Raw genomic sequence first — 26,005 nt, 5'->3', positions numbered from 1 at the left:
GATGTGCTGGCGATTGTGTTTTCACAGCCGTGAGACGATGGAAGTTTGCTTCCATTGGAACATCATTGCAGAAATTAGTAACCACTGTAATAACTCTTGCAGTAAATTCCTATGTTTTTAAGTGATGTTTGAACTATTTTAATGTATTATTCAGGTGAATAAACCTTGTGGTAAAGTGCAGATATATACTGCTGATATTTCTGAGATTCCCAAGTGCAACTGCAAACCCACAGATGAAAACCCTTGTGGCTTCGATTCCGAGTGCCTAAATCGAATGCTGATGTACGAATGCCATCCACAAGTTTGTCCAGCGGGAGAGCGATGCCAAAACCAGTGCTTTACAAAGCGACAGTACCCAGAGACAAAGATCATCAAAACTGATGGGAAAGGCTGGGGTCTGGTTGCCAAGAGGGACATCAAAAAGGTATGAATTGTTCCTGAAGAGCAGGGAACAGGGGACCCGGGATGTTGTTTGTGGGTTTGGTATATACTTTACTAGTGATACCTGGTATTTTTCAGGGAGAGTTTGTGAATGAGTATGTTGGTGAGCTGATTGATGAAGAGGAATGTATGGCAAGAATCAAATATGCACATGAAAATGATATTACCCACTTCTATATGCTTACTATTGATAAGGTAGAGTATTTTACATTTTTCCAGTATTTATTTATAACATTATTTTCATTCCTTTTCCTTCTATTGATCACCTTGATACAGTACTTTGCTCCTTTTGATGTTCCACACTTTCATGTATTCCTATTGTTGTATCATCTGTGCCTTCTCCATTCTTTATATATATATATAAAAATATATGCATATATACATATATGTGTATTTATTTTAGATATATATATAATGCATCTCACTAGTTCTAACTGCATAATGTAATAAAGTATATATTAAGGTCTATAAATTGTGCTTTGTTGCTTGCGATCAAGTACAACGGAAGTATTTATCTGCCTAGTCTTGAAAGGAAGTATGATGCTTTGGGAAATAGCGATTATAGAGTTAGATGAATTATTATTAGCAATCCTTTTAATAACATCTCAACAACAACAGAAATTCTCACTGGAGAGTAGTGTGGAATATAGTTGTGAGGCTGTGTCCTATACTGAGCATTTAATGTTTTTCACAACTATGTGCCCTTTGTCTATAGCAAAACCAGGCTTGTGCTTCTGTGCATACTCTGTTCAGAAAGCACTGTCTGCATTAGTAACCAGGCAGCACTCCACAAATTGATTCTGCAGCAAATTAAGCCAGCAGATGAATTAACACGGCACATTAATCCCACATCTGTAGTTTTCTGTGCATGCCTCTGAGAATTCTGTTCCTGCAAAGAGGAAGAAAGTGGAGAACCTGGAAGTAGGGGTATAGATTATATATATGGGGGGGGTATTGTGTGTGTATATATATATGATATTGCTTAAGTACCAAACAGATACCTAGGAGAAAAACCAAAGTTGTCTGTCAGTCCTGCATGTTCTTTCACTCCTAATCACCTTTCTTTTGCTCAAGACTGTCCTGTTCTGTGTTTCCACAGCTATTCTCATTAGTCCTGTTAACAAAGGAGTTCCTGCACAGGAGTTATCACCTCAGAATGATGAAACCATGTTTCTCTGAACACATAAGTTTCTCGCCCCTCTACTAAACTGACATACAACATCAGTACATTAAAAAGCTGAACTGAACATGTATTTGACTCATACTGTAGTTAATAAATGCTCATCATGGTTCTGTCATGCAGAATTACACATGCACATGCAGTTAGAGACTACATGTTTGTAGTCTTGACAATCATACGTGTGCACTCTAATGAAAATTAGTTAAAAGGGTAGTTTAATAGTATTTCATAAGTAAGCAAAGCTTTCTTAATCAGCTCTTCAGAGAAACACAGTTCTGGCTATTTCATGACTTTATTTTGTTAATGTCTGATATGTTTGGTGGAGATAGAAACTAAAAGGTAATTTTATGTCGGGATAGGATTTTTGTTTAGTTTACCAAGAGCTTATTTTTGCTTGAATTAGGCTTATTGAGGAAAGCAAGCTGTTGAGAAACTGATAATCTCTGCAGGTAATCACACAGTGATTTGGTAAATACCACAAAATTCAGTGTTTGTAAATGCATCACAGCTTTGTGAATGCAGAGTAAAAGGTAAATGGACTGGGTGAGTTTTGAGGCTTTCTGGAGCAAGGGGGTTCTCTTACATTTCCACTGCAGTGCTCACAAGAACACTTATCCTGCCATGTGGCTGCGATGGGTTTTGGGGAGATGTGAGCTAGAGCATGAGTATTGCTTTGGGAGTGTCACATTCCAGGCCACATGAGACACTACAGTTTTCAATACAACATGTATCATCAGTTTGCTTTTGTGCTTCTGGGGAGCAAAACCATGTCTGTTTTGAATGCAGCTACTGAAATAATTCATGGATTTTTACTTTCCGAAGAGACAAATCACTCATTCTGTTGCTGGTTTGATCTCCAGGACCGGATTATTGATGCTGGCCCTAAAGGAAACTATTCTCGGTTTATGAATCACAGCTGCCAACCAAATTGTGAAACTCTCAAATGGACAGTAAATGGAGACACACGTGTTGGCCTGTTTGCTGTGTGTGATATTCCTGCAGGTACGTACGTCAGCTTACGTTGGGTTTGGTTTAATTCCCTAAGTTAAACCTTTTGCACAGTTATGAGTGGGACAGTCATGGTTTAACTGGTTCAGTGCAAATAGTTTTGTAGAGAGCTCAGTACATGGAAGCGATTCTTTGTGATCTGCCTTTTCCTTTAATGTTTCTTGTTAGCGAGTGCTATGGCTGCTTCTTGTGGCTTGCTTCCTAGGGAACAGCAAGGAGACCCTAGTTAGTACCCTTGCATTCACTTTGTGGTGTAGAGCATAGGTTTTGTTTTGGAGATCCTGGACAGTACTTGTGCATCTTTTCAAATGAAGATAATAAGCTGAAGGAGTGGATGAACAAGGCTGCTTAAAAGTATATATTTGTTTTCTGTACACATATACATGTATCTTCTATCTATAGCTATATCTAGCTGTTTAGATATTTAGCTATATATAACCTCTGTGTGTGTAGACCAGACACACAGTTTTGTTAAGTCAAACCATTTATTTTAACGTGTAATTGCATAAGACATGCAGTAGTGGCATCTAGTTAATCGTTGTCAGTGCTTACGAGCAATAGAGAGGAAGAAATCCCATGGTAATAGACCAGCAGTTAATGAAACCTGTATTTGTTTGTAATAATTTTAATCCACTTCATTACCTCGTCCTTCATAATGAAAGGGTTTGTCTTGTCTCAATCAGGGACAGAGCTGACTTTTAATTACAACCTTGACTGTCTGGGCAACGAAAAAACAGTCTGCAAATGTGGTGCCCCAAACTGCAGTGGATTTCTTGGGGACAGACCAAAGGCAAGTAATAGATCAAGAGATTTTGGCAGGGTCTCGTCTACTGGCCTTGTTGTTTTTCTTTTGGGACATGCCTTGGTGAACCAGTTGTGTATTATGATAAGGGTCAGTGCTGCTTGAACAGATGCTAGCTGTCTTCTGAAGAGAAAGCTTACTGTTTCCCTTGCTGGAAGATGGAACATTGTTTTGCCGAACATAACCTTGGTGCTAAAGAATATGTTTTTATGGTGTAACAGTACAGTGGGAAGTACTGGGTTTGGGAACACACCTAACTGTAGTCAGTGAGACTATTGTGACGTTGCAGTTTACATAACCCCCATCTAAGCCTTAAAATATGATTATTTTGTTAAGATCTGTTGAAAACAAAATCCGTTGAACTGCAGAAAAAAAATGCCAGTTTTGAATGAAGAAAAATGGCTCCCAAATTGCACCAAGAAATTACCTGTATGGTTTGTGTCGGGTTAATTGAAAACCTGTAATCCAGCAGAAGTTGATGTGGCCTCCTGAAGGGCTGGCATAGAAGTGCAAGGGAAGGTACAAGTATATGAATATGGATGTAGAAAGGCTGCACCTTCATGTGGTCCTTCACACAGTATCAGGCACTTTAGAGGGTGGACTTAAAGCTTCCAGAATTCCCATACCTGGTTTTTGTTCAGGATAAGCTTCAGCGAGGTTTCACATAAGTTTGTGATCAGCTTACACAGACAGCCATGAAGAAATGAACTATTACAGTTCAGTTTTGCAAGGCTGTCTGCATTGGTAGGTAGAATGGGCTCATCTTAAAGAAAGTAGGTAATGGTTATGGGGGTGAGAGAGAGGGAATGATGGAAGGGAGGTTGAAATGGGATCCAGAAAGAATTTCATGTGATTTGGTGAAGGAGAGTCGAAGTGCAAGCAGCAGGATGTCAGACTGAAATAGAGGTAAGGTTTTGTATATTCTCTCCAGGATTATGGGCACAGCTACAGTTCTGCCTTCCATTCCTCAAAGAGAAGTGGGGACTGGTTTTAGTAATTCCAGCATGAATATATGCAATTGGGAGAGAAAAATGGATATTGAAGTGATTGGTTGTGCAAGAACAAAATGGGTGTAAATTAGCCACAAGTAGATTAGGCCTTTTTTCAATGATAAGAAAGTGGAAGAGCTTTCCACTAGGAAGGGATTGCAGGGACAAGATCTGGTTTCAAGATGATTTTTCACAAGAGTACTGGGATTTATGCCAACACAGATAGGTATGGTGAGGCACTGGACAGGCCCGCACCAGGTCAAAATGTGCATGGTTTGCCAGGCATGACAGCAGTTTTTCTAACTTGGTAATAATTTTCCGTTGCAAAACTGGCATTTACAGATTTGCTTCTTACTCTTTTAGAATTCTTCCACCAATGCCTCAGAAGAAAAAGGCAAAAAGACCAAAAAGAGAACACGGAGACGCAGAACGAAAAATGAAGGGAAGAAAGAATCCGAAGATGATTGTTTCCGTTGCGGTGATGGAGGCCAGCTGGTGTTGTGTGACAGGAAATCTTGTACTAAAGCTTATCATCTCTCCTGTCTTGGTTTGGTGAAACGTCCCTTTGGTGAGTCAGTTTGCCTCTTAAACTTCACCTGTGCAGGTGCTTCATTTATTGTGCTGAAACCTTACCAAGAGTGTCAGCTTGAAAACACTGTGTTCGTATGGTGACAACTTCATTTGTGCACCATGTAGGAGCTCTTCTTGAGCGTGGAAACAAAAGATGCCTTCCTCCTGCCTCTGTGGCAAAATGAGCTCTTTGTTTGACAAATGTAGGTAATTGAGTACATCCCTGGTTGGAGCACTGTAGCCCTGTCATAGGCAAGTAGATTATGTGTCAGAAATATGTGAAACCAGTTGAGTTCAAGCCAAAAGAACAGCAGCAGCATCTGGAGCAAGGTGAGTGGGAAAATGTTAAGGGCAGCAGACATGAGGTTCTAGATCAAGATAACACAGGAGTTACCTGGTTCAAGTCAGCCGTGTCAGGTGGGATATGAAGTGAAGCAGGCAAAGCCCGTTACCCCAGAAACAAGTAAAACAATGTCTGGTGAAACATGCTGGGGCAAAAGAGCATCAGTAGGTAAAGCACAGCAGTCATCCCTAAGCAAAACTTGCAGCTAACAAGTAATCACTGTAATGGTAGGCAGCAATTGATGGATGTTGGGCTACTCTACAAGCCTGCAAGTTGTAAGATGCTGGTGAGTAAAGCCTAAATAATTTCTTCTAGCTGAAGTTAACTGCTGTGTTGAAGAGAGGATGTCCCATCTGCTACTTACTGCTGGCTTTTGTGCTTTAGAAATATGATGTAGCATTTTGATCTTTGAGATTAGCCCTGGTAGGTGCCGTCTCATCTTGCCTTGTCGGGAGTCACATGTTGTTCAGCTGCTGAAACACAATACTTCTTTAAAAGCCAATGCCATGTTTTTCTCCCCACTGATGAGCTCTTTGTCTTTGATCACAGGGAAGTGGGAGTGTCCATGGCACCACTGTGATGTTTGTGGCAAACCTTCTGTTTCTTTCTGCCACTTCTGCCCAAATTCTTTCTGCAAGGAACACCAAGACGGGACAGTACTAAATTCCATGTTGAATGGACAGTTATGCTGCTCTGAACATGTTCTCGGGGTGGATTCTGTTGAAACTCAGAAGACTGAGAAACCCCGCAAAAAACTGAACAAGTTGAAGCCTAAGAGAAAGCAGAGGACCAGATGGATGAGAGCTGACTGCAAATAGTCATGGACTGCAGTTTCTACTGCCAACACTATCTTGTAGATAAGTTGTGAATATGACCAGGGAAGGACACGATTTTACATATATTCTGTAAAGGATACATGGGGAGGGGGGGGATTTTTTGTTTTATTTTGTTTTTATAAATCCACTGAGCCAACCACAGCAGTCTTCTGCTGCTTCTGCACTGATACCGAACTGCATAGTTCAGAGAATTTCAGGACAAACCAAACTTACTACTCAGCATTACAGTTACACTTGAATTGTTACGAATGTAAAAGGTTCCCTCCAAAATACTTTCAGATTTGGAGGTAGGTTAAAAATCAAACCAGGTAGGCGTAAACGTAGGGGTTTTGAGATAGTATTTGTCAACCAACAGATGTTTAAAATAGTATATCCTTGAAAGAAGTTATTAGCTCGCAAGTCCTTTTAAGTAAGAAATGGCTTGGTCTGTGGTCCCAAATGAGATTTGCTTGCCTTGTGTGTTTTTGAGCAAGTGCTTGAATGCCATTCATGATCCAGGTGCGTATCTCACCATCACCACACACATAACAATTCATTTGTGCTCGTATAAAGTAGCTCTCCAGTGTTGCTTAAACAACCATGGTTTTAAATACCCTTCCACCGAGAACTGTAGTACGTGGTGGGAAAGGCACACCCTGTACCAGAGAGGAGAAATCTTACATTTAAGAGATTTTTTTCTATACTGTTTTTTCCTGTATTTCATTCCAGTGAAATAGAAGTGACTTGATCTTGCAGAGCTGTACAGGTCTGGATTTAAAGGGATTTTGTCTTGCGATCTAGGCCCAGTACTCTAGGAATTTTATGTTTTAATAATAAAACTCTTACAAAACCTAGTATTTGAAAAAATCACTCCATTTTTTTTCCTTTTTTCCCTAAATGTCAGGTAAAACACAGAGGCAAACGCTTCTTTGGAATGCTTAAAGCCCAAGCACTACACTTTGCGATAAGGCAAAAGTTGCCCAACAGCGACCCAAAAAACCCCACCGTGAATGAAGCAGAAGTTGACACTTGACTGAAGTGCAAAGACCTGAATTCAAACCAACTACTTAAAAATGAAATCGATTTTTGAGGAAGCACATAAGGAACAATTTTAATGTGAAGTTTAGCCCGTTCCTTTTGATAACTTTTGCATAAAACTGGCTGCTTGACTTGGCAGACTGAAATGAGCTGGGCTGTTGCCTCTCTCATGGCCACTGTGTTGTGTCAGTGAAGCTGGTTTGAGTTCTCTGTTCCCATCAGGTTTTCACACTTGCAGTGAGATGAATGTACGAGATTTAGTATTGATGGAAATAATATTAGAGCTAGGAAAAAACGGTAAAGAAAAAGGTCTTTACCTGTTTTCTTCCCAGTGCATGTCATTGGTGTGTGATTAGGCAGTGTTACAAGTAAGTTTTGACTTGTGCCATTGTTATCTAGCCTACGTGAACACAATGTGGCCTTCATGTCCATGTAGTAATTTGTGTATGTTCTAGCTTAGTTTGCCTTTAATAGTGCAGAAACTCTGTGTAGCCCTTTTGAAGACGAAGCCTTGCTATATCGTGGAAGTGTATGTTGATTTCCCAAAGTATTTCTTCAGGATTTGATTGCAGATTTAGTTTTTGGAATTCTCCAAATCCCCATTTGTTCCCAACACGGAAAAACTTTGGTTTTATTAGAAGAGATTAATTGAGAGAGGTTTTAAATGTAGCATTGCCCTATCCTGAACCCTTTGGTTTCTATTTTGTGACCAGACTGCTTTGTTCTTTTAAGCAGTTTTGATAAACACTGTTGGAAGGCTGATTTTCTTTCAAATGATTTGGACAAAACCAGCACAATTCCAAACAGGGGGAAGTGTTCCATGGTTGTGTTTGAAAGTGGTTTGCCAAGCCTTGCACTCACGCTAGATACAAATCAAGATTTAATGGGATTTGGAGGGTAAATTTCCCTCTGCTATAGGTATTTGTTACAGCAGGACTGAAGCGTAGGCCTGTGCCTGAAATCAAACCCAAAAACTGGTATTATGGACGTGTGTCTGATTTTTGAGGGGAGGGAAGTGTGATCAGGTAGTAAAGCTGGAAGTATTTCCTTATCACTTTTAAACAGAATGAAGGAATTTGATGGCATTGGGACCATTCTATGAATATTTTACCATGTAAGGAAGGCTTTAGAAGAATGCCTTTAAATAAGTTATTACGAATTTCACCTTTACATTCCATTGCTTTTACAATTTGTTAATTATTTTTAGTTGTTTTGTTGCTTTTTCCCCTTCATGTGTAGGTGTAACAGCTCTGGCACCCTGGAACAGTTATGCCCCAGGTCCTGAGAGGCAGATACCCACTTCCAGAAGCCACCGTGTCAGATAGTTACGGATGGGCACAGTAACACCAGCTGGTTTAGAGTCGGTCGCGGAGCCTACAACTCCCTGCCTGCCTCTCAGGTGGGCTCACAAGCACATTTAGTATAGCAGGATGCAGGACAGCCACCCATCTTGGATCTGTCTGTGGGTAGATAAAGACCGTGGCCTTCAAAGCAACCCCTCTCAGCACTCGTTTCACAAGGTTAAGTTCACACACAGACAGATCTTAGCAAGTGGCTGTTTGACTTTCTGCTTCCTTCTACCTCTGCTCTTTATTGCTCAACCCTTTGGGCCAATGAAGGCTTGCATCACTGAGACTGCAAACTAGGAGTTTGCTTTGGAGTTGCTGGGAATTCCTTCCATCTGCTGATCACATAAATGAAACGTGGATCATGTTCTCCCTTAATATGTACTGACCATGTAGCCCCATGTGCTCAGCGAAGTCACTCAGGTGGTGAGCTGGTAGAACTTCAGTTTCCAAAGCAGGAAGGTGGTTTTTAGGTGTCTTTTTATGAAGGCTTCTATACCTTACACTGCAGCACTGGGAAAACAAGCTGAGGTTTTATTATAAAAGAAGACAAAAATTGTTTTCACTGTTTTCCTTCTCCCCCTGTTCAAATACAGGGGGAAACAGCCTTGAAAAATGAAGCTTTCTCATGATGCCACTCAACACATTTTAGCATTCAGCAGCCTAAAAGATTTTCTGTTATAACTTCATCTAAATAACATCCAAGCATGGCACATTATGTGGGATTAAATTGTGTTCTTAGTGTCTTGCCCACCGAAGTAGAAAGATGTCTTTCCTTTGCCAAACCTGGTACATAACAGCCAAACTCAGAGTTTGTTGTTCATCACATGAGCAAGCATGGAACCGATTTTCAGCTGAATATGTTAGATGTGTTTTCATACAGTCTAGGAGGAATAATCAAATTAAATGTCTGTTTTGTTCAATAGCTTTGTGTTCATGGTCAGTTTTTAGATTGTTTTTAATTTGAATTACTTGGAAAAGCAGAATACCTTGAAAGAAAGACGTATTAACGGGGGTTTCGGCATTGTTGAGGCACGTTATTCCATGTCTGACTGCTTGAGAAACTTCAGTGTCTTATTAAATATTAAAATTTATTCCTAGTTATTTAAGAAGTTGCTAATTCTTTTTTGTAAAATGGCTCCAAATCGTTATTTTTTGCACCAATTGGGGTTTTTTTTCCTTGTGTTTTTAAGTCAAATGTTACACAGGAGGCAAGAGTTGGGCAGAGAAGGGACTGGTGGTTGTTCTTTCATAGTGAAAGCTTATACTTCAGGACTTCCTAAGGACTCCATGGAAATCGCGCTTTAAGCTGAATGGAAGTGATACTGGTTGTGCTTTGGCTTGTGTTCACACCATTGCTGATCACACAGATATTGACACGTTTTGCAGTCCTGTTTTTCCCATTACAGAGCTGCTTTCTGTTGCTTATAATTCTACAGGCTTTAATGACTTGGAGCTGGAAACATACAGTCCTACCAGTTCCATTCCTTTGGGTTCGTTCAGCTGCCATTGGTGCTGCTGCTGCTTGGCCAGCTCTGGATTTGACTGCGCACTGCTCTTTCAGCCAGGTTTTTGCTTGGGTCTGGTGTGACTTCGGGAGTGGAAAATCCCGCAGCTGACAGCAGATACAGCTGGGGTTTTAAGAGCATTTCAGAAAATTGCTTTGATTCTAACAGATTACTGTTGTGCTGCAATCATCTGGTGCTGTACATCACGACCTTGTCCTTTTGCTGCTCCCGTGATAAGCTACATACTTTTACCAGTTGAGAAACATAATGCCTGTCTAGTAAATCAATAGTGTGAGAGAGACTGTTGCTGTGCAGCAGAGTTGGGGGTATAGGTACTATCCATGTTGCTGCTTATCCAGCTTAGAATCACAGAATGGTTTGGGTTGGAAGGGACCTCAAAGCTCATCCATTTCCAACCCTGCCACGGGCAGGGACACCTTCCACTAGAGAGGTTGCTCCAAGCCCCGTCCAGCCTGGCCTTGAACACTGCCAGGGGCAGCCACAGCTTCTCTGGGCAAGAGAAGACCACAGAGGACAATGCACCTCTCTTCCCACCCCTTCATTCATCTGTCATAGTTGAGAGAGAGCAGAGAACTGATGCATTTTATTATTGTTGTTAGGAACACAGTAACACCTCCCCTGGGGACAGGAGGATGAGCAGCTGAGGGCAGCAGCCACTTAACCCCCCACCAGCTGGGTTACTTCAGCTGACTGCTGCTGCAGTGAAAGACTGATGTGAGAAGTAACACCTGCTTCCACCCAAGCATTTAATAGGTCTTTCACTAGTAGGTACTATTTTTACTAGCACTCAAAGAGCTGATGAAGCACAGTGCTGTGATGAAGGGGCACAGCTGGCTGGTCTGTGTGGGGTTACACAGCTCACCTCCTGTGTATGAAGTACAGTGTAGGAAGAGAAGGAAGGCAAAAAGGTGGGAAGATTGAGACCCAAGTTACTGGTTTCATGGAACAGTTGAAACTGGCTCCATTATAGCCTATGGCTGTTTGTGAGTGCCTGGAATGTTGGTGGGAACTCAGACGGCCATGAGGACCATGTGTGATAAAACACAACAGGGAAAACAGAGCGAACAACAAGTTTATAAAGAGAAGAGTCAACCAACGACACCAAACACCTACACAATTCGAAATCATCCCTGTAACACACAAACCACGTCAGGTTAACCTATGGCTAAACACAGAATACTTGGAGTGCCACAGCTCTGCACAGGGCAAACTGGTGCAAGCGTAAGTGCTGCTCTTCTGGGTGGGAGGCGAATCAAGCATCAGGGCAAAGAACTTTGCATGGGCATTTAAGCAATGGATCTAGTGCAGACATATCTTATCTTCCACAGCTGCAGTGTGCTCCAAAGGGTTGCCACAGCTTCATGTCTCACCAGTGTGGCTTGGTGAAGAAAAACCAGTTCCTGTGTGGTTTGCTGCAAGTTTTAAGTCACTTGGTAGCTCTATTGTGAAGCATCACTTTACAGCAGGAAGCAAAGGGGACAGATAAGTGCAAGAATCAATCATTATTTTAGTTGCACGTTTTCCCACAGCTGCAAGGAAGGGGAAGGACATTGGCATCCTTTTCCTTGCTTAAAGTGACGGTGAAGGTTTGAGAATGGGGGAAAAAATGCTTATTCTTAAAAGGAGGCACATTCACGTTAGTTCCTGCTCAGGTGGAAGCGAGTGCTGTAGCCCAGGAGCCTCAGTAACTGAAGCAGTCCCTCCTCACTTTGTTGAGCTGACTGTTGAAATAGAGAGACAGAATTGGTTTCTGGTTTGGTTTTTTCCCCTGAGGAAAAATGTTTGCTTGTGAATGAAGGCAGTTACTGAAAGGAGAAGCCTTTTCTCATCAGTCCATTTTAGCACAGCAGGCAGCTGGGCTGGCAGCACAAGTCATCACAACTCAACAATGGGGTTTTATTTCTCAGCGCTTATTTTAGCTCTACAGAAACAGGTTGCACATGGTTAAACATCTTGCTCATACCCACACAGCTGTATTGTCCCAGGCCATAGAGAAGCGGGTGCTTGTTGATAGCACATCCTTGGTGCTTGCTGATCACACGTCCTGCTCTACCAGCCAGCATAGACTGGCTCTGTGTGCTCAGTGCCCCCGTAAGTTGTGTGTTGTCCTGAGCCTTTGGGCAGCAATAGAGACTTCAGCAATTTCTTGCTATGTTCCGGTGTTCTTCTCAGAATAATTAGAAACACAGCAAGGATGGCACCTGGAAGGTAAGGAAGCGCAGTTGGTTTCAGATGGGAAGGTGAAATGGCAAGTGATGTTTGCTCGAGGGCTTCTCAACTTCAGTATTCTGGTAAAATAAGAGGTTTTCTGTCCTGCATCCTCAGCACACTCTCAAATGGGTTTGGTTAGCCAGAATAATAAATACTAAACTTCAACATTTCAGCTTTACTCTGGAAGCTGCAGGCAGTAATGGCAGATTTTAGTGAAATCATTCAATAGGTTGCTGTCTGACCCCATTTATTCTCTGCTCCAAGGAACTGTTATTTTTCCCCTTGGCATCTTCTTCATTGCAGATCCTACCAAAGGGTCTTTCTGAGGCATCAGTTTGCTCTGTTCAGCACTCACACTGAAGCACAAGAACTAACTTAGGTTAACTTAGGATCTAGACTGAGATCAGGACTGTCAGAAAGACTTTTAGTCTGGGCACAGACATGGAAATAACTGTCAAATACAAAGTACTGTGATGTTGTCTGTTTCCTTCAGGCAGAAGCATAATCAGGGACAACTGATCTTAACAGGAGAGCACAGATCTGTCGCTGTGATGTACCATGGCCAGACAAACACGTCCAGATGGAGGTCGCATGAACAGACAGCCTCATGGTAAAGAACCGGTCTCTTAGACCAGCCGTGACATACTCACGGGTTCCTGTGCAGGGCCCTTCCTTTCCCCTCTGCATAGCGAGCTCTGCAACAGGCAGGACCTCACTGGGGAATGCTGTTCCATGCCCCTCAGCCTTGGTTATCTGAGGTGCTGGTTCATGGCCCATTGTCCCTCTGTGGACAGGCTTTCCACGGGCTTCAGTTTAATCTAGTTTTCCTAATTGATACTCGCTTCAGATGGTGTCTGTTGTGGCAGACTTCTGGACTACAGCCTGGCGCAAGGGGCATGGGCTACAGGAGGAGCTCTCACAGGGCTCCAAGCCACAGCTGGTGACAACAGCCCTCATCTGCCCCACTAGGACTTTCCAGCCCTCTGGAGATGAGCAGCCACTCAGTGCTGCTACAGCTCCTGCAGACCCTGCCATCCTTTTCTCCTGCTGTGCTCCCATGGAGTCCTCTCCTTGGGTGCCAAGGGAGGAGTTTGATGAGAACAACAGCACTGCTTTGCTGTTGGAGAAGCAGCTTTGCTCTCCTTGTTCACTGCAGGGAATAACACATCTATTTTATCTCCACTCCTGCCTTTTAACAACAGTGAGCTGAACTGGGGACTGGGTCTTCAGGAGGCATATAACTTATTCTTAAGGAGCCCATGGATACAAGGCTTCCTTATGATGACTTAGTCATATAGAATTGTAGACTCATAGAAGGGTTAGGGTTGGAAAGGACCTTAAGATCATCCAGTTCCAACCCCCTGCCATGGGCAGGGGCAGCTCACACTAAACCATCTCACCCAAGGCTCTGTCCAACCTGGCCTCTGTGACTTTGAGATTAAGATCTTGTGTCAAGAGAGCTACTGGTGTGGCCCTCACAGTGGGGTTTCTGTTCCTCTCCATGTGCACAGGAGGCAAGGCCTCTGCCCGTTCTGTTTGTCTGCCCCTTAGCAATCCACAGCGCTAACAGTTACTCATTTGCGACTTGTCTCTGACTAAACCTTCCCTGAACTCTGCTCAAAAGCCACAAATCTCCTATTTTTCCCTTTGCTGAGACTACAAAAGCGCAGTTGTTGTTTTGAAATGAGTATTCGTAGTGTAGCTTCCAGGTAGCTACATCCATGCACTGGGCTTACCCTACCAAGGTAATCACAGCAGGGGAAGAGGGATGCTCCACATGCTCAGTAGGTGCTGGTTGTCCATTCTGTTGGTTACAAGATGCCCTACAGCATTGATACAACCACCAGTGCACAAGCTGACAGCACCCTGGCCTGCTGGATGCTGCACCAAGAGTTACAGAGGAGGAATGCTTTTAGGAAACTTGGAAGTCTCTTACCAAAAGGCTATTGTGTTTTTTCCTACTTTTGGTCAGCTAAGAAATGCCCGTTTTGGGCTCCATGCACACACCAAACGTTCAGCATTATTCTAGCCTTTGCTCAGAGCAAATGCATCAGTATCCCTCCTTCCAAATGCTGCAAGCGCTATCATCTGCACCGAAAGCAGCCACAGAGTCCTTAATGAGACACCCAGGTTTCCAGAAACATGAACTGCGCCATGCAGAGCGCTGCTGGCACAGTGTGAAGGCACCGAGCTGTTTTACCCCAGGGAGACAGAGAAGAGCAGCACTTACCTGCGGAGCAGATGGCCAGGAGCACCACTGTGAGGGGGGTGAGCTGGCAGGAGTCCCCTGCCTTGTAGAGGAAGACCTCCATGCAGTACGTGGGCTCAGCGCTGCCCGGGGGGCAGAAGGCATCAGGAGGGCACTTGACTGGGTTCACATCAGGGCTCTGCCCAAGAGAAGAAGTAACTGAACAGGGGAGGCTGCAGAAGGTAACGCATGTGAAGGGAGGTGGCACTTCTGCATCGGAAATAACCCAGAAATGAACCTGCCATCTTTAAATCCAACCTGCCTGCCCCTGGGGCGTCATTCAGAGGAGGCTGAAGAGCAGGAGGTGTTGTTATACACCGTGTCCATACAAACCCCCTCGGTAACGGACCCACCATCCTCTGACATTCCCCTAAAGGCCCAGTGAGCCTGGGCAGCTCCAAGGGTGGCACAAAGCCACGCTCCTGGTGTCAGTGTTTCAGCCATCTCCCTCCATTAGGGCTCTGTCTGTGCTGAAGGGCAGAGGCTCAGATAGAAAGGTGGTAACTGAAGCCTATTTAGCTGTATTTGTGAATCTGGGATCTCAAACCAGCTGATGGGGACTCACGGGGCAGAAGTGGTTCTCTGGGCACAGGTCACAGCGCTCCTGGCCCTGCTGCAGTTGGTACTCTCCTGTCCTGCAGACCTGGCATTTGGTGTCCCTGGGACCTCTGAACATGCCTGAAATAGCAAATGAGCACAAAAATTAACATCTGGGACTAGACCCCGGGGCCTTCGCAACTGCGTGTGGATGATTCAGCTTTGGAGCACAATGAGAGAGGCTGTTAAATATTTCATGTGCGTAACAAAGGCTGAGCCTGGACTTTGGTCCTTGCTCGTTGGCAAAGGGGCAGGACAGAGAACAAACAGGGCTGGAGGAACTAAAGGATATCTGGGGTTAGATCTCGGCAGAGGGAGTGAGTAGGAGTGCAGTGGGAGGTGGGTTCAGCAGCGAGCTCTGGCTTTAAAGCAGAAAGAGGGTTGGAGCTGGAGGTCAGCAGCGTTTCATCCCCTCTAATCCTGGCTTCAGACACCTCTTCCAGCTGTTTGAAACTCACTGAGCAAAGCTCAAAGCACGGCTCCGTTTCCTGAGCCCAGGGGGAACGGGAGGTCACACAATTCCCAGGTCTCAGAGCAATAAATGCTTTTCTGCGCGTCTAAAACATGTCTTGACCACAAGAAATCCCTGCTGCTGTCTCGGAGTGGAGATGCAGCCAGCCACCGGCGGCTGTGGGAGCGGATGGAGGGCTTTGCCCTCCCACTGCATCACCTGCTGTGGATTGATGTTTGAGACATCAGCCATGCAAGGAGCAGAGTCACTTCCTCGCCTCCCCTCACTGACTGTGTCCTCCACCACATGCCAAGCATCCTCTACCGCTGCAGCAAGTCTATGGGCTCATCAGCGAAGCAACCACCGATGCAGATGCGTGTCTGTTAGAACCCTATGGAGCTTTTGGCAGCCCTGCCATGCAGGTGACCAAGCCTTCCTCCAAGCCATTCACCATGCGGATGGGGACGTGGCGTTGGCACAGCCTCCAACAGCAAGTCCTAGCAAACCAGGAAGGGCCAACCCCCCCTCCAGCACCCTCCCATCCCTGTGAGGGCAGTGGTGCGCTCTGCGTCAGGTGGGTCTCGGGATGCACCGCTCCTGGAGCTGATGCTCTGTGTTCCCAGCGGGGCTATGGCAGTTACCTGGCAGGCAGGGCACGCACTGCTCTGACGCCTCCTGAAGAGCCTCTTGCCCCGCAGGACAAGGCAGACACGCGGGGCAGCTGGTGGTGCTGGGAGGGGAGAGGAGGCAGAAAACACTGGAGACAAGCACTGCGACACCAGCCCACCACAGCCAGCTCTCTCGGTCGCTTGTTGGCATGGAACGTGCAGGAATCCGCTATCCCAGCGGTGGCTATGCCTCAGCAAACTTGGCTGGAGCTGGTCAATGGGCTCCCTGAAGGGGGCTGGGAGACAGACCTGTGATGAGCTGGGTAACCCCTGGTTCCAGCCCTGTGGCACTTTAATCCAGGGTCAGCACAGACCTGCTGCATAACACAGGATAACTGAGCTCAAGGCAGGGTCTGATTTATACATGTGGGTGCAAACCCCACAGCCTCCGTGCAGGCATCCCTACAGGCAGGGAGCAGAGCCCATCACAAGGCACCCACCAGCACCTCTCCCCTCCCCAGAGGGGACAGCTCAGCCAGGACAGTTGAGCTACTGCCTCCTGCTCATCCCAACCCAATCAACACCAGCTCAGCTTCAATGTGCAGAGCCCAGCACCATGCTCAGCTCATCCCTGCGAGGGTAACAGCGTTTGTCAGTGGAGTGTGATGAGGAAGGTGCAAGGAAGGGGTCTGTGTCCTGCCAGGACCCTCCACTCATTGTGCCATCCCTCTCTCCTCAGGGTCAGCACCAATGTCCCTACAGCTGAACAAGCAGTGACTTGCCTTTGGCCACTGCATTGCTGCTCTAGCTCAGTGGCTATGAGAACCACCCGTCCCCGTGCACCTCACAGCCAGCACCACAAGCACACTTCTTACTTGCAGAATGATCCAGGCAGGCAAGGCAGACAGAAAGCTGCATTCTGCTTGGAGCTAAAATAGCCTGGAAGAGAGAAGAGAAAGGGTTCAGGATCTTGCCTCCACTGTCACTGCCCCAATTCATTGTGTATTTGCTCAGCTCCATTTTGCAAGCAACCGAACAACTCCCTGTGACACACTGCAGGTGGCAGTTCGTGGGCTAACGCAGGATGGTTGCGTTTCTCTTTGTCAATAGCCCTGAAAGAGCCATAAACTTTTCTGTCATGCTAAAGGAAGCACAGGGCGCTCGGGCAGGTTTCCCTGCTGTCACTCACACGTACAAAGCCCTGCCAGGGACACAGAGAGACCTGCACAACATTCCCAGCACAACAGCTCGAACTGGAATCGAGCTGAAATAGGTGATGCTAAAGGGGCCTACAAGGGAGCTGGAGAGGGACTCGTGAAAGGGCCTGCAGGGACAGGCCAAGGGGAACGGCTTGAACCTGCCCGAGGGGAGACTGAGCTGAGCTCTTAGGCAGACGCTCTTCCCTGTGAGGGTGCTGAGGCGCTGGCACAGGGTGCCCAGGGAAGCTGTGGCTGCCCCATCCCTGGCAGTGCTCAAGGCCAGGCTGGACACAGGAGCTTGGAGCAACCTGGTCCAGGGGAAGGGGTCTCTGCCCATGGCAGGGGTGGGAACTGGATGAGCTTTAAGGTCCCTTCCGACCCAAACCATTCCATGATCCCATGATCCCAGTGCCAATTCCTGGGTTCCCCCAAGGAACTCTGGGGTGCATCTCCTTCCCCCCGCATAGGGGAAGACACAAGAGCCACCAAACAGGATGCGTTGCTGTTTGCTCTCCCTGCACCACCCCAAAGGGCAGGGGGATGCAGACCGACCCTTCCCCAAAGGGCAGGGAGATGCAGACCGACCCTTCCCCAAAGGGCAGCCAGGAGTGAATGCTCTGAAACACCCCTGGTGTGGGCACGGGGGACAGGCAGGACCCAGCTTCTGAGTCCTTGCCCCACCAATGGAAGCCGCTGAAGGCAGGAGAACACCTGGGAGTTGAGGTGGTTCTGGGAAGGTGCTGACAAGGCATGACCCATGTCACTGCAACAGGCACCCATGGGACAGAACTAAGGTGCTCACAGAGGAGCTGAAGCAGCGCGGGTGCGATCGGCCTCATGTCCTTCATACCGGCTCAGGCTTACAACCAGCAGCAGAGGCTGCGGCAGAGGGGGGTGAAACCAGAACAAGCTCCCCCTGCCTGCAAGGACAAGGGAACATTCCTAATTCATGATCGTGTGATTTAGGGGCCACCTCCATAGACACCTCTGTGGCCTAACCACGGTGCTTGAGTTTGCTCAGTGAAGGCAGTGCAGTGATGCCGCCAGTGAGACTTCGCTCCTCCCAGACACAGGTACCAGCCAGCGAGTTCGGTGGGTGGATGCTCACAACAGCAGCTGTGTATGCGTGAGGAGCACTTAACGTGCACACGGAATAGCTGCTGTGCTGCACGCGTTAATTAGGTTTTGGCATAAGTAAATGCTGGTCTGTTTTGAGCGTGTTTCATGCTGCCTGCAAACACATCGTACCGGGCTCATCCCGCATTAGCCAAGTGCAAAGCGGCTCGCTGAAAACCCAGGTTTTAATGTCTGGGCCATAAGGAGAGTATTACATTTAACATTCAGACCGCAGAAGAACTGAAAGCAAAATGGTTTAGACTCATTTTTGCCATTAAAAATAGGGGAATACTTTCTTTTCCTGAGACCTTGTGCTATAACCGGGTTTCATGAACCTTTCCTTCTGTAAAAGGCTTCCATTGCAGTGTTAGCATCAACATTAGCTTGCTGCAAACAGGAGCGTGACTCCGAGATCTGCTCTTTCCATTTCAATAGAAATGTCAATACCAGACTAGGAAGAGCTCTGCCGTTCCATTTTTAGCCCGAGCAAAATAACCTGTTTGCTCTTCAGCGCTCTCAAGGTACCCGCTAATTGCATCTGGCCGTGGGGAAACAGCAGCACGGAGCCCGCTGGAAGCGCGCTCAGGCTGAATACAGAGCCTACCTTTGTCACAGGCTCTGCAGGCTGCGGCCCCGGTCTCATTAGCGAAGTGGCCGGGCGGGCAGGGGACGCAGGCGGTGCTCCTCGTGAGGCTGAGGGAGAAGGGAGCAGAGGTGAGCGCTGGCTCAGGTCACCCCAGCTTGTATCCGCTCACAGGAGAGAGCGGAGCCTCACTCTTAGTTTCACTGCAAGCCTGGAGACAGCAATTATAAAGCAGGAGGCAGAAATGCAACAGTTTGAACTCGCCTGAATGTTGAATGTTCCCTGAAAACAAACCAGACTGTGTGTTATTAGAGACGGGTTCTGAGCCTGGACTCTGGGTCTTGAGAAATATGTTATAGAATCATAGAATGGTTAGGGTTGGAAAGGACCTTAAGATCACCCAGTTCCAAGCCCCCTGCCATGGGCAGGGACACCTCACACTAAACCATCCCACACAAGGCTTCATCCAACCTGGCCTTGAACACCGCCAGGGATGGAGCACTCACAACCTCCCTGGGCAACCCATTCCAGTGCCTCACCACCCTCACAGGAAAGAATTTCCTCCTTAGATCCAATCTAAACTTCCCCTGTTTAAGTTTTAACCCGTTACCCCTTGTCCTGTCACTACAGTCCCTGACGAAGAGTCCCTCCCCAGCATCCCTATAGGCCCCCTTCAGGTACTGGAAGGCTGCTATGAGGTCCCCACGCAGCCTTCTCTTCTCCAGGCTGAACAGCCCCAACTTCCTCAGCCTGTCTTCATACGGGAGGTGCTCCAGTATTTCCAGGATTGCAGCAGGTATTGGACACGGCAAGGGAAAAGCTGATGGGAAATGGTGAGAGCAGCGCATCCGTGTGTCCTCGCAGCCAGAGGACACTGGTGCAGCATCCTGGTGATGCGGATGTACACTGCCTGAGGATGCACGGCATCCTGGATGAGGCAGGCTGGTGCAATTGCAAGGCTGGGCTTCTGGCTGGGAAATCATGTTAGCTCTTCCACGCTGGATCAGCTAAATACATTGCTTTAGGTGCCAGTGACTTGAGTGTGATGAGATCCCTTGGAGGCAACAAAACAGGGATTGCAAAAGTAATTGGGCAAAGCACAGAGCTGAAGCCAATTGGCCAGAGGTATCCTAGAGGAAAGCTGAGGAGATGAACCCGCACCTCACTCCCAAGTGTCCCTCATCGCAAAACCAAACGTATTCACTCCTAACACATACAGGAGACCATGGATAAAAACCGGGCAGCCTGCAGAGAACTTGGGCCGCTGCTTGGTGCAGGGATGTCCACACCAGGGTTTCCTTGGGAGAAGAACTCAGCAGTGCTGCAGAGGCACACACCTTCACCTTGTGCTTCCCACTGGGAAACGACCCTGGCAGCACTTTCCCTATAGCCAAAAGGAGGAGATCCTGCTGGCTGCAAAGTGCTTTAAGGAAGCACATCCACCACCCCATGCCCCAGTCACTTACTTGGTGTAATGCCCCTGCGGACAAGGCAGGCACGATGGTTGCCCACTCTGGGGCTGGTAGTGACCCCGAGGGCAGGGGGTGCAGGCACTGGGGTCTGTGCACGAGCCCCCGGCACAGCACGAGCAGCTCAAGGTGCCTGAATTGGAAATAAAAAGCCAGGATCAGGTTTGTAAGCGTTGACATAAACCCCTGTGCTCGGCAGGGCAGGTCGCTGCCGTGCGTGCAGATGGGCTGCATGCAACCATTCCGGCGAGGCAGTCACAGAGGATGGAAACTGCAGCGCCAATGCTAATGATGCTGTTGCGCACCATTAGCAAGCTGGAGATGGTGATGCAAGGTCTCAAGTCTGTCTATGTGGATTTCTGGTAATGAAGATGACTGCTTTCTTCTCCTTTAATTTGAGGGGCATTGGTTTTCCATCTAACACACAAACAAAGAAGAAAGGGAAAAAATCCCAAACCAAAACATATTTCCTTGGATTTCTGGCAATGTAGGCTCACAGGAAGCAGAACTGCAGAGTAAAACCCCAGAGCAGAGGATCAGCCTGAAGCAGCAACAGCCTTTCTCCGAGCACAGGTACCACGGCATTCCCACCAGACACAGGCTCCAGCCCTCTCTGCTCCCGAACCAAACCCAAGCGGTGCAGGGTATTCATGTGGGATTTGCTGCCCTGCCACCCCACTGCTTGCCCTTGGTGCTGCAGCAACCACATACAGGTAAGAAGGGACAACCCCTGTGGACGAGCATCCTGCACTTGAGGGAGGGCGGAATTAACTCCTGTCCTCTGGATTTCCCCCAAAGCAGCAGAGCTGCTCATTCCTCTTTTCAAACACACCCTGCAGTGGGGGAAATGAGCAACAAGTACTTTAGGGTGCTCACAAACACCCCAACAAAACAGCCCAACCGCATCACACCGTAAGTAACGTGTGGAACAGGTGACATTCTGCACTCCTGACCACAACACGGATTGAGCTGGTAGTTTCTCAAGGCCAAGTGAAAGTTTCTACAGCAGAGATTCTCTTTCAAACGTCTGAGACAGATGGTTGGAAGCTGTCCTTGTATTTGCCACCGTACCTCAAAACAGCGTCCTCCTGCCAATAAACCAGGTTGCGCTTGTTACGCTTTGTGCCACAGCCCTACTGCTTCTTCATCCTACTGGAAGACCACAGCATAAGGCCAAGTCCTTAACATCAGACAGGGGCAATGGATTGAGTCCCACTCATGATGCCTGACCCCTAACACAAGAACAACCCCTGGTTACACCATCCTTGACAAGTCACTTTTCCACCCAGCACGAGCTGAGCAGCCAGACCCTTACCTGCACTGGGAACTGTCCCTGGGGAGCAGCGGGCACAGGCTGTCACGTTCACCATGCTGCAGTTGGAGGGCTTGGCGGTGGTGAGGGATGGAGCTGCTGATGGGACCCCAGATGTGGTCATGCCTGGGAGGGATGCGCTGGTGGATGCAGCCATCGGTCCTGTTTGCACCTGGGAGATGCCAGTGCTGCCGGATGTGAGGATGGTCACATCCATGGTGGTGGGCACAGCCTGAGCAGGAGGGTTTGTGCTTGGAGCAGCAGACGGTGCTGCTGTGGACGCAATGAGGGCTGCAGTGGTTGATGCCACCCCAGCTGGAAGCGTGGCAGTGACACTTGTGGGGGCAGAGGCTGTGCTGGTGGTTGCGACGGGAGGTTCTGGGGTTGACGCAATGGGGACCTCAGTGGTGGCTGTCTGGCCTAAAGCAATACCTGAGAGAAGAAAAACATCATTGGGGGCCATAGTATTGTTACCCCTTTAACAGAGCTTTACCATTTGGTCTTCGTCAGCTGCTTAATCTGTATCCTTGTTTGAAACTGCCTTCTGCTATGCTTCACTACAGAGCAATACAGAAGCAAGGAGGAGAACACTGGCAGCATCTGAGCATCCCTGGCACACAAGAGCCTTACAGGGGAAATAAACAGGCAGGTCCACGAGGCCACAACTCAATGCCCAGGTCTGATCTCCCAGCTACCATGGTGTGAGAATTGCCTGAAACACTCAGTTTTAGTAGTGACAGCTCCGAGACAGTTTACCCGAGATCCCCTGACAATCGGATTTAAGACACTTGTCAAGTAGCTGCCTGGCTTATCCCATCTCGTTTAAAGGGATCAGCAAGGAAAAGCATGGGTTTGGGATTTTTCTAAGCTGTCCTGGAGATACATCCAGTAACCAGAAGGGAAGCCACAGGCCAACTGGCTTTGATTCCAAAATCCCCTGTCGGAGTGGGACAGCTCTAATGCAAAAGGGGTATTGCTGCAGTTCAGGTTGTTGTGCTGTGATCCTGAAACACTGCCTGCTGATGACCACAAGCACAGGGGATGTCCTTCCCAGAGGAGGGAGCTCTAAAGCTAAACACAAGCGGTATCGAGCTGGTTTTAGCTTAGCTGTGTGGTACTAAGCAAAGGAAGCAAACAGAAAAGGAATAAGCAGCTCCTGCCACATCAGCTCGGGTCAGACACTCAGGGCAGGGATTTGCTCAGCGTCTGAAGCCTTCCAACTTCATGGAGCGTCAGCACGCGGCTGTGGCTGGTGGTGCGGTGCTTACATGCTCTTCCACCAGCACACCTCTGCTCAGCCTCCACAGCAAGAGGGGGCTGAACTCAAGGGGGGAAAGTAAAAGGACAACTTGAGGAAATTGCCTTATGGGTATCAAGGAGCACAAAGAGCAGAGCTGAGAACCGACGGTGGGATGCAGGTGAGGAAGGACACGAGAGCAGGGTGGGAAGCTGGGCACTTAGAGGGGCTGCACCATTGACTGGCTGCAGACCCACAGGTCCCTGCAGGCTGTTTAGAATTACAGAACGGTTTGGGTCGGAAAGGACCTTCAGATCATCCAGTTCCAACCCCCTGCCATGGGCAGGGGTGCCTCACACCACACTGCGTCACCCACAGTTCTGTCCAACCTGGCTTTTGATTTCTAGCTCAGTTTTGGCTGTACCAGGCAAGGCCAGGCACATGGGAACCAGTGCTTACCACCACCATGGTATGAGCAACACCCGGACCGGGCCGACTGGTAACTCCAGTTGAGTTTCTACAGCGAGCTCAGGACTCTAAATAGGAGTCCTTATAAAGCTGTGATCACATGGAAAGAGCTCATTGGGAGCATCCCTGCTATCGCACACTGCCTGCTTGGTACTCCACTGAGTGTGAAAACCCCTCTTTCTGTCACTATTGAGTAGAGCTGCACACAAGCACGCAGCCATCTGGGCCATTGCCCACGTTTTCTCACTGTAGCCCCCAAACCAGAGATGCTGAGTTTAACAGTGACCATTTTGTGGTGCATTGGTTTGCCACAGGCCCATATCCAAGTGACCTGGAGACACCATCCTTGCTTCTAGGCAGGGAAAACAGCTCTGCGGTTCCCCACCTCGGCCATGCCTCCACCCGGACGGGGATGCACAATTCCCCTCCTCTGCCTCAGCTGCCTTCAGGGCTGATTCTGCTGCTCCTCCTGAGCCTGGCAATGAGCAGAGCTGGTCTCGACTCTTACTGAGCTGATCTCAAGGTCAGCACCAGCACTAAGACAAGGGCACTGCCAAGTCCCCCTGGGGAAAGCTCTCAGGATGACCACTGGGATTAAAGCCTGATCTCCCACAGGGCAGCCTGCCCCAGTGCTGGGTCTGCTCTGCCAGCCGGGGATGCTGCAGGGGATTGCAGCACTCCAGCTGCACACAGCTGGGTGAATCTTGCTGTTTGGTTGGGTTTTGTGCCATGCTTTGGCACGGGGTTTTCACCCCAAGAGCCTCAAGGGTGTCAGGAAGGTTACGGAACTCAACTGCAGAGCTTCCCTTCCTGATTTACAAGGCCCATGGCCCCGCTGCTGTGTGAGGCACACGGACACGGGCTGGGAGCTCACCAAATGCAGAAGCAGAGTGGACACTCCCTTGGTTTAGTTCCCTCTGTCTTGTGCAACTGCACGGCCTCCGCATCCTGAAACTGGTCCTCGGAGCCAGGCACAACACAGCCAAGACAACAGTGACACATCCAAGGGAATCATGGAACCCCAGGCTGGAAGGGACCTCCAGGATCAGCTGGTCCAACCTTTCCAGGCAAAGCTTGACCCAGCTCTCCCAGGGCGGGTGAAGATGATCACCCCCAGGGCTGCTGAATTCAGCAGGTCAGTAACTGGCCCTTGAGAAGGAGGTTTTCCCCAAATGGTTTAATTTCACCAGCACCAGGCTATGGCTGGTACCTGGTTACAGGCTCAGGCTGCCGACGATGCACGCAGCAAGGGTGAGGCTCGGTGGGGAACTGCTCTGAGCAGTTCTGTCCCTTGCCAAGCAAGCTCAAACTGCTCTAGCAGGGCTGATGGGCCCATACTCAAGAAGGGAGGTGTCAGCGGGGCCCCCGGCAGCCTCCAGTCCCAAAGGGACATGACCTGAAGCACAGGTTTTGCAGATCCCTCATGGTGCAATGTGTTAACTGTAAGAACACATTATCTGGGTTTTGATAGCTAAGCAGCAGAAAGGATGAGAAGAACAAGGAGAAGAGCAGACATGGACATGATTACAAAAAACATTCACACATTTTTGTGCGTGCTCTCTTACGAAGACCCAGTTACCGAAACAGCCCAAGAAAGCAAGGACGTTGCAGCATCCTGCTCCACGGAGTTCAAGATAAAGCCATGAAGAGGCCACTGCAAATCCTCAGTATTCACAGTAACAGGGCTCCATTTCCCCTCCTTGTAAGCACAAGCCTGTTTACCACCTTCGGCCTGCTTCCAGCACTGCCTGTGTTTCAACACTTATTTCCTTTCCTGCCTTCTCCCCCTGTGCTCCTGCAGCACCCCGAGATGGTGAAGCCCAGCTCTTTCACACACCTCCCACGGCTTCACCCACCTCCATTTCTGAGCAGGGAAGCACCGCTTCCAGAGGGCTCACCTGTTAAACACGCCGTGGTTAAGCTCCAAAGCAGAGGAGGGGTCCAGGCACGCATTTTCCCCAAGGAATAACAGAGCTCGTCAGAAGGCAAGACCAGCTGCTGATCTCCTACACCCAAGTGTTTATCCTCCTCTGGTTCTGTGCCCAATATCGTCACCTGACTCTGATCATGCGCCGCAGTCAAGTCAACCTCCCCCCCAACAAAGGGGGGTTTTATATCCAGAGGCTGCAATAGGTCTTAAGACATTACAGGCCTTCTTGAAGCGCAGTGCGAGCTAAACACTGAGCACAAGAGCAAATCCAAGCCTCTTCTTGCAGGGTGCAGACAAACACACGAGAGAAGTGTCCAGGAGGAAGTGATGGGCTCATTGAGAGGAATGGGCAGAGCCACGCAGGAGCCCTGTGCCGGGCTGCTGGCCAGCCCCTTGTGACCACATCCAGTGAAAGGATTTCATCTTTTAGACACCCAGGATTTCCTGCAAGAAGAAAAACAACCCCCAAAGGGCCTGTGGGTCAAAGCAGCTCCCAGTTTAACCGAGACCAACTA

The 26,005-nt window shown here is 48.0% G+C and overlaps 2 protein-coding genes and 1 non-coding gene across 6 annotated transcripts in view; 2 read left to right on the top strand and 1 right to left on the bottom strand.

Moving 5' to 3' along the window:
* NSD2 (nuclear receptor binding SET domain protein 2) overlaps positions 1-9,457 on the top strand; it is a 100,682-nt gene extending 91,225 nt beyond the window's left edge. For 3 of the 4 annotated variants that reach the window (XM_065660869.1, XM_065660880.1, XM_065660859.1), the window contains 6 exons: positions 155-424; positions 520-636; positions 2,482-2,623; positions 3,313-3,419; positions 4,784-4,988; positions 5,883-9,457. In XM_065660869.1, the coding sequence (XP_065516941.1) occupies positions 155-424; positions 520-636; positions 2,482-2,623; positions 3,313-3,419; positions 4,784-4,988; positions 5,883-6,151 (1,110 nt within the window). In that variant the 3' untranslated portion in view covers positions 6,152-9,457. Of the gene's footprint in view, positions 1-154; positions 425-519; positions 637-2,481; positions 2,624-3,312; positions 3,420-4,783; positions 4,989-5,882 lie in introns of those variants that run through there. The other variant, XR_010608454.1, reaches the window with a different exon arrangement.
* LOC136007475 (small Cajal body-specific RNA 23) lies at positions 2,217-2,347 on the top strand. The gene has a single exon (XR_010609726.1). It is a non-coding gene; the product is annotated as a small Cajal body-specific RNA 23 (non-coding RNA).
* Positions 9,458-11,936: 2,479 nt separating the features above from the next.
* On the bottom strand, positions 11,937-25,839 carry LOC136004396 (multiple epidermal growth factor-like domains protein 9). The gene is made up of 9 exons (XM_065660848.1): positions 25,459-25,839; positions 21,859-22,287; positions 20,541-20,676; positions 19,096-19,184; positions 17,052-17,115; positions 16,210-16,298; positions 15,086-15,198; positions 14,503-14,659; positions 11,937-12,262 (listed from the first exon to the last, which is right to left on the bottom strand). The coding sequence occupies exons 1-9, from the start codon at positions 25,511-25,513 to the stop codon at positions 12,111-12,113; spliced, it is 1,284 nt and encodes a 427-aa protein (XP_065516920.1). The 5' UTR covers positions 25,514-25,839; the 3' UTR covers positions 11,937-12,110.
* Positions 25,840-26,005: the final 166 nt, after the last annotated feature.

The sequence above is a fragment of the Lathamus discolor genome, chromosome 1 (assembly GCF_037157495.1).
Source record: "Lathamus discolor isolate bLatDis1 chromosome 1, bLatDis1.hap1, whole genome shotgun sequence".
NCBI lineage: Eukaryota > Metazoa > Chordata > Aves > Psittaciformes > Psittacidae > Lathamus > Lathamus discolor.
The sequence above is the reverse complement of the archived record's forward strand: the minus strand, read 5'-3'. Positions and strand labels throughout refer to the sequence as shown.